The sequence below is a fragment of the Pecten maximus genome, chromosome 17 (assembly GCF_902652985.1).
Source record: "Pecten maximus chromosome 17, xPecMax1.1, whole genome shotgun sequence".
NCBI lineage: Eukaryota > Metazoa > Mollusca > Bivalvia > Pectinida > Pectinidae > Pecten > Pecten maximus.
The window spans coordinates 23,776,307-23,784,502 of record NC_047031.1 but is presented as its reverse complement, the minus strand read 5'-3'; the positions used below and the strand labels follow the sequence as shown (position 1 = coordinate 23,784,502).

General features: G+C 35.8%; 1 protein-coding gene across 1 annotated transcript; it reads left to right on the top strand.

Moving 5' to 3' along the window:
- Positions 1 to 569: 569 nt before the first annotated feature.
- LOC117315396 (BTB/POZ domain-containing protein 6-like) lies at positions 570 to 6,998 on the top strand. Its single transcript, XM_033869560.1, has 4 exons — positions 570 to 668; positions 3,164 to 3,426; positions 3,935 to 4,308; positions 4,642 to 6,998. Exons 1-3 carry the CDS (start codon positions 633 to 635, stop codon positions 4,017 to 4,019), a joined length of 384 nt encoding a protein of 127 aa, XP_033725451.1. The 5' UTR covers positions 570 to 632; the 3' UTR covers positions 4,020 to 4,308; positions 4,642 to 6,998.
- The last annotated feature ends 1,198 nt before the right edge of the window (positions 6,999 to 8,196 follow it).

Below are 8,196 nucleotides of genomic sequence, written 5' to 3'. Positions count from 1 at the left end.
TTTAATTCAACACTCACATTATATAATATATTATAATACAAATCATCCCCTAAGGTACCCCATTTGTTACTTAAAATGTACACATTACACAGAAGATATGCATATCTAATGATTATTTATGAACAATGATGAGTTGATTTATGAATAAGCCGGTTTAATGAAATCACTGTTTTGTACCGGCGAAGTCAGAAAATCTGGAAACGGAAGCAAATTCGATATGACATATAGACAGTACATACCTGACTGAGTCATAGGATATGTCTTTAAAATCAATAACCTAAACCCACATCAAGTATATACTCATATTATTCACCATAATCTTTATATATTACCATAATTCATATCAAGTACCATATTCCATATATATATGACTATAATCTATATTTATGACCATAATTACCTATTAATGATCATTATCAATATATATATATATATATCCATAATCCATATCACTTACTATAATTCATGTGTTGTAAATCATCAATAGTATTTTTTAATTTGACTGTAATTATACGCATACCTTTCCCTAACTTGTTATGTGTTACAGACAGTGTGATTACAAACCGAAAGTAAACTTGTCTGGTTTTTCCTTCAAACTGATATGAGCTGTACTATCTGTACCGGAACACACGATGACGGACGGGACAAGTTCCCTTCCTTTCCAACAGGTAACTATAACATCTATTTGATGAATCTTTTTTGCTTTTACACGTACAATATACTTTAATGATATCGAACGATAGCATGACTGTTTTCAAATGCTATAATAGTTCTTTACAGATACACATACATGCATGGGTACTTGTTGTGCTTATAATATCATAACGCGTTTCTACCTATGTCCGCACACCATATATAATGAAGACCCCAGTGAGATTAATATGGAGTTCGGTATGATATTTTTGCTCGTGCAATTAACAATATGCCGAGTGGATATCTAGTGTGTTGTCTGATACTCACCAAATTAATGCCACAGTCAAACACTTCCCATAAAACGTTGTTTCTATATTTAACTTTGGAATTTCCTACTTTCTCTTTCGTTTGTCGACGATTACAAACAGTCTTAAGATAGATTTGCAATAAGACGTGAAAATCAATTACAACACTATTTTAATTTTTCCGAACCTTAACGTGTTATTAAGTCTACCACAGTAGATTGGCACGAGGAAGTCAATGATAAATGTCATTACTAATTATTATCATACATTTCTAATATGTATTCGATATAATATAGCGACTGGATTAGGAATGAGTATATAATAGGAAACCAATTTCAATCTGTTTTTTATTTTATACTAGATCATTTCCATATTTGTTACCAAAATAAAAGAATAAAATGAAAGATACAAATTTGTGTAAGGATTAGATAACAGATTTGGTTGATAAAGTTTAGAAAAGTATTTTTACAAGAAACATTGTGAGACTAGTGTTTGTCCGGTGAACAATATCTGTACTCCGTAATCAACATGTACGACTTAGAAAAGTAAACGGTATTTTATTTTACAACAATTACCAAACAATCCATGTCAGCTGATATTAATCCTGTTTGTTGACCCGGTTGGAAGCATGTGAGGGGTGTTACTGTGAGAGGAAACCGAAGCCGAAGTGGCTGGGAAGCTGATCTATTACATTTCCGACATTTTCAAGTCCGATCAGGAAATCGAACCTCCTCAGTGGAAGGCGAGTGTTACAACTGTGCAACCCGACCACCCAAATCATACAAACCTCATACATGTTGATCTGCCCAAACTTCGAATCCATTGCTTCGTGACATTAAATGATTATCATTTGATATGTACATGTATTATGGTAACTGTGGGAAGCAGGCAATCAACACCGACATAATTTCCTTTTTAAAAATTCTACCTCTCAGGGCGGCAGTTGTGTTGTTAAATTAAAAGAAGAATGCGTTACTGCATGGTATTTATATGAACTATTAAAAATTAAATATTAATACCATCGAAGAGTATGAAGTTCTCTTATCTTTTAAATTCAAATGAATTTACTTTGGCGTAGGTTGGAATGAACGTTCAAAATGATCTCATGACTTTCAGCTTAAGGAAGGCAAATCCATTCGATATCACAAAAGAGTTGTCTATTTCAACTACCAGGAAGTCAAACCACCTACCATTATAAGTGCGGCTATTTATAGTTGCAGCCATGCATGGCGGTCTAGTGGTGGGGCGAAGGGCTACATGACCGACGAGTTGCTAGCTCGAGTCAGGACACGGGCGCTGTGTTGTATCTTTGAACAAGATGCTTAACTCTGTTATGTTCCTGTTGACCCGGCTGTAAATGAGTACGTTGCGGGTTGGCGCAAGAAATGTGTGTGATCTGAGAATGGCAGCTCCGGCATTATTTTTCCAGGGAGCTGAGAAAGAAATTGACTGGTTATTAAAGGACTCAAAAACCATGTATAATAAATGGTGAATCACTTTTGTAATGCTGCGGTTATATTCACTGTGGCGATATATAACACTCAGACCTTATATCATTATCATATTACCTACCTTTCTTTTAATTTGCTTTCGTGTCACAGACTGTGTGTTTTAAATCGAAAGTCAACTTATTTTCTCTCCGGTGTCTGAAAACTTAAATGAAGTAGTCGTCATAGACGGCGCGGTATGGATACTTGAACCAATTCCCCTTCATTGCAAAGGTTACTGCCATAGGATTAATGAAGCATCTGTTGTTTTAACACGTATGGTATATTTTCAGAATGTCATACGATCGCATTTCCAAATTTTTATCAACATCGGTTTCAAGATACACATACTTTGATTTTGACGAATTGTTCTCCTTCTTTTACAGTGGTGACCATTCCATTGTTGCGACTTCCAATGCCCACTCGTTTTATCGATAATGAGTGAGAATTAGGGTTTCGTAATTATTATTATTCTTACTTTTTTCATAGCCTTGATTTAAAAATACTACACCTCCAATGAAAGATTGATAACAAAAAAAGAATATTACCACCCTCGCCATGATTTAATTTCTCTCTTTATCTTTAAATTGATGGCGAATACAAATCATCCATTTGATGTGTTATTGTCCAATCTTATCTTTTTTATCCAATGTTTGAAACAATAGGTAAGTAAATGATGAAGTTGTTATCATATTATAAATCTGATAGCATTATTTTCAATTGTTAATATTCCTGCAGGCAATCGGGGGAGCGGTACACATTACTAAAGACTGGCAGAGTGGAAAAACACTGTCGGAGAGTTTAGAATATGCGCATACTTCCGGTGAAGCTGGTGACGTCACATTCATCGTAGGCGATGATAAGATAAAAATATCAGCACATAAAATGATCCTAGCCATTCGGAGTCCAGTGTTCTTCGCCATGTTAGAAGGACACCTGCCGGAGAAGGGGGAGATAACTATTCCGGATATCCGGGGTGACATTTTCAAGTCCTTCCTAAGGTAACATATTTGTTTATTCATTTAATGCTATAGAGAGGTAAAGAAAGTGTTTTAACCAAAATGCAATGTGTTCTTATTGATGAAACGTACCTCAAGTTTATTCTCAAGATATATTATCAATGTGTTTGCTTATATGTGCAATCATTACTAGATCATTAAACGCAATTCTACCAACATATCACACGTTTTCCTTTAACTGACGTTTAAATCATTTCGATTTGGCATTAAAATCGTAATGTTTCTACAGTTTTCAATGTTTTCAAATTAAAAATTGTGTTTGATTTCGTTTTTTTTTTTCTTTAATTTTTTTTTGTCTTTTGATTTCATACCAAAATGAATGCATTAATGATTTTATGAATAGCTCAAAATAAAAACAGGTGATGTAACGTTTTCATACCACTCAAGGAAATAGTAAATTCCTTATAATGTCAATCAAAGACATTAACATTAAGTAGTACGCCATTTGAAATCAGAATAATAATGATAAATATTCTTTTTCTTTACACAGGTATCTGTACACAGACACAATTGATCTTACCATTGAGAATGTTGTGCCAGTTTTCAGTGCTGCGAGGAAAGTATATGGTGGATAAATTATCTAAAATTTGCGAGGATTTCATCTATCAGAATTTGTCTGTTGAAAACGTGTGCCTTTTTCTAGAAGATGCACATGTATTCCAGAATGAAAAATTATCAGTGGAATGTCTTCAACTGATCGTTTCGTCCGGTACTGCATGTTTACGTTCCGCAGCCTTCACTGATCTTTGTGCTACCTGCATGGCAACAGTTGCTAAGGCTGATGACCTTGATGCGGAAGAGAGTGACGTGTACCTTGCGATCACCAATTGGGCAGAAGCTGAATGCTGTCGTCAAAATATTGAGGTGAGTAACACATTTCAGTAAGATATGTGAAATAGCAGGAATAAATTATTATATTTTCCATTTTTTTTTTATAAATAATGAAATTACACGTGGAAGAGATAGAATTCTAAAAATGAAGACGTACAGCAAGAATAATAACCCGTCTATCTTTATTTCCTGCTTTTACCGACATTAAAACACCAAGGACACCTTATGAAAAAAACTGAAATTGTAGAAGAACAATAAGAGCGTGTAAATTGAATTTGATGTTTTATTTTATACTTTATACTAGCAAACGTTGGTAACTTGATATCAATCTTTAAACACATTCCAACTGTAGTGTTTCTGTTGTAGGCTACGAGGGAGAACAAAAAGGAAGTCCTTGGAGATATGATATATTTGGCAAGATACAACAAAATGGATTTGGATTTTATACTAGATAGGGTATTTTTGGATAATATCCTGAATTCGGATCTGGCCGTCGGTGTAGTGAACTACCGGAAGCACCCACATATTATAAAAGAATCACCTCTCACCAACCAATCGCGAAGCCCTCAGGAAAAAACAAAAGTTTGGCGATGTTGCGACTTTTCCCTAAAGCACTTCTCATCTAGCTTCTGTACCGAAGAGGCAGTAACGTTTCAGGTTTTCTGTACAGCTGCCTTTCATGGAATCGGGTCTCTAATCACAGGCGAAAGGCAAAGTACGTCTGATGTGGAAGTGTTCGAAGAAGAAAATCTTATCAAAACCGAAAAAGGGTTACCATTGGTGAGAACTGAAGAAAAAGTTGGCGAAATCGTCTTCGAAAAACCCATAATTCTCAAAGCCGGAACAACATACACAGTGAATGAAAGAGCATCCTCAGAAAAGTCGTACAAATTTGGGAGGTTAATAAACCAGGTTCCTTTTCACGGAGGAATGATAACTTTCAAAATTGAAAGACGGGAAAACATGTCCTCAAGTGTGCCTTACCTGATCCTGACGAAGCTGGATTCTGATGGACATTAGAAAGTCTAGTGCTCTACTGTTACAATACCACAGAACACCAACACTTTTGGACAATACCTCGAGTTTGTTAGACACTGCGTCAATGATAGCTACGTGTTAGTTTTATTATTTCAGTTAGTGCTGTTATGAAAATGTTGGGACACATTTTCTTCTTTGAAATATTCATAATTGGATTATCATAATTTTCTTAAGAAAGGTCGGTAAAACACGATGACATTCATAGTTGAATGTCCAAGTTTCGTTTTTAGATTCAACAAACCCCCTGCAAAGATAATGTGACTGTCCCGCAGTTCAGTAATAGTTCACATATTAAGCATTCACACACACAAAAAAAGAAAAAACAACATATCCAACATGCTAAAGAGCTCTTATTTTACATTAGGCACCAGTATTTAGTTATAATATTAAGCTAAAATAAAACATATTCAAGAAGTGCTCCCCTAAATGTTTAACATGTCAATCTTTTTGTTTTAACCATCAGCTTATACAACATACATTATATATAACAGCTCTTGTCAAGAGCGAGGTCACAAGGGCCTAGGTGTGTGTCTCACAAGTTAATAAACCGTACATAGTAAGTAAGGTTATGCGTGGGTTCTGTCCCTGGCCGAGACATACCAGAGTCTTTAAAAATGGTAGTTGCTACTCCTGCTGAAAGCTCAGTAAATTAGGAGTGGGGCGACTGGTTCACCCGTTGTCAGTATAATGTGACCGGGTGTCTTCGGCAGTATGCTTCAGTGAGGTAGCACTATATATAAATCGACAAAAGGGCCGGCCTATGACAATGAGACTTAACACGTGCATTCCGCAGCCTCCCAAAACACGCATACGCACTCACCACACGCATGCATGTCGCACGCACGGGAGGCCGTCCTTAAATGACCCTAACTGTTAATAGGACGTTAAACCAATAAAACCAAACCAAACCGCTGTGTTCGATTGGCACCTGGTGCAACATTTACATGCTGTGGATGATATCCTTTCTCCTCCAGAGATTTCAATACCTACAATATCCGGACTCGGAGCATAAAACCAAAATGGCAATCAGGCATTGAATTATCTTGATCTCTTTCACTTCATCAATCACTAGTGGTTTTTACTTACTATATCACTGTCTTGTTGCATGATATCATAACCCTACGCCATTATGAACGAGATAGAGTTTTGTTGTGTTTGAAATGAACGTGAAAATAAAACTTGAAATTAACTCCATGCAATATTTTTTTTTAAGTTTTACTGCCAAAAATCGACCCCTTGAATTCCGGTTAGTACCAGAATCACAGCCAGTCTGCAATCGTAGGGTTTCAGAGCTGTGAAGGGGATCGGTAGTATCATTAGTTTTTAACAATGAGGTTATCACTTTGCAAAGTGATCATTGCTGACACTCTTTGCTTTTTAACATTGAGCTAATTACTTTGGAATGTGATCATGGCTGACATCATTTGGTTTTTAACATTGAGCTAATTACTTCGAAATGTGATCATTGCTGACATGATTTGTTTTAACATAGATGTAATTACTTTGCAATATGATAATTGCTGACATCCTTTGTTTCTTTACATTTCTACAGAGGTTACAAGACAATCTACCTTGTTGTTTTCCTGATAATTTCTAACTATCGAGCACTAATTTGTTTTACTTTGATTATTACCAGCATGTTTGTAAACGTAAGTCAATGCTTATTAAAGGTAAACAAAATATTACATTTAGCGTTGTTTTTTTACACTTGATATTTTTCTATAAATTTTTGTTTTTGAGACACTGTGAAGTGAATATTGTATATAGTTCATCAGTATATGTTTTTTTAAACAGTTGTAAGATGTCGAGAAAAGAAACAAAAAAGAAAAATTTGGGTGGCTTGCATTGAAGAGAAAGGAAAACGTTTAGTGACAAGGGCAGTGGCATATGTCGTCAATATGACAACACAGCGCACGTTCGCTGGCAGGAAGAGGAAAAGTAGGGTAACCAATTTTTTTTAACAATTGTAGTAATTTACCAAATTTATTAATTATGACCTCTTTCATCCAAGTTTGATCCATTAGTCTTTCATCCGAAATATCAGTAAAATGTTAAGGGTGTGAGAGAAAATTGTTGTTGGACATCAGTCAAACTCAGGTTAGCCTTTCATTAAATTACTTTATATACATATTTTACTTGTTTAGAGATCGCTTTCCACTGATTTGAAATAGGGGCTGGGAATACTCATTTAAATGGAGCTGCTTACATGCCTTGACGGCCCCGGTCTAGGTTAGAATTCCTATTAGAAAAAAAAGCGAGAAATTAGTTACTGGTGAAGAGACATTCTACAAAAAGATGTTGACAAAGTTATTGAAGAAAAAAGTGAATCGCCATCAGGAAAAGAGACTTTAATCATGGTAAGACATTACTATGAAACCAATGGGCAGCTTGTCAGTAATACAGTTCATTCGGTTACAGAGTTGGCCTACGTAACCTCAGGTGAGAATCCGAGGTGCTTGATTTGACGCTGTTGCCGTTTTTGTTGTTTTTGTTGTTTTTTTTTTTTTTTGAAAGCTGTGAAACGAACCAGGCTATGTTGATGCGATTTTGTCCGTCGGCGTGTCACTCTACTTTACCTTGGTTGTTCTTGATGCCATGTGAAGGGCCTCCTATAAGTTGTTTAAGGAGGTAGCAATCAGCTACTACAAGGAGGCTCCACCTCAAATTGACGCTGACTGTTCCTAGTGCGGTACAAAATATGATACGTAAACATAACATGAACAATAACCATAAAGTTACCCGCCAGAGCCATTCAAAGTCGACTCTATGGAAAGAGGACAGAGAAAAAGACTGAGATCATCTTATTTCAGCCTGATAACCAAAATAGATCCCACATTGAAAGCTAACGCTAACTCTCTGTTATGGCCGTTGATTTACTCAAAC

Excerpts from the sequence above, each read along its gene's own strand:
- LOC117315396 (XM_033869560.1), top strand. The coding sequence starts at position 633 with ATGACGGACGGGACAAGTTCCCTTCCTTTCCAACAG. Across the intron at positions 669-3,163 it reads GTTCCCTTCCTTTCCAACAG|GCAATCGGGGGAGCGGTACA; the intron begins GTAACTATAACA and ends ATATTCCTGCAG. Across the intron at positions 3,427-3,934 it reads ATTTTCAAGTCCTTCCTAAG|GTATCTGTACACAGACACAA; the intron begins GTAACATATTTG and ends TTCTTTACACAG.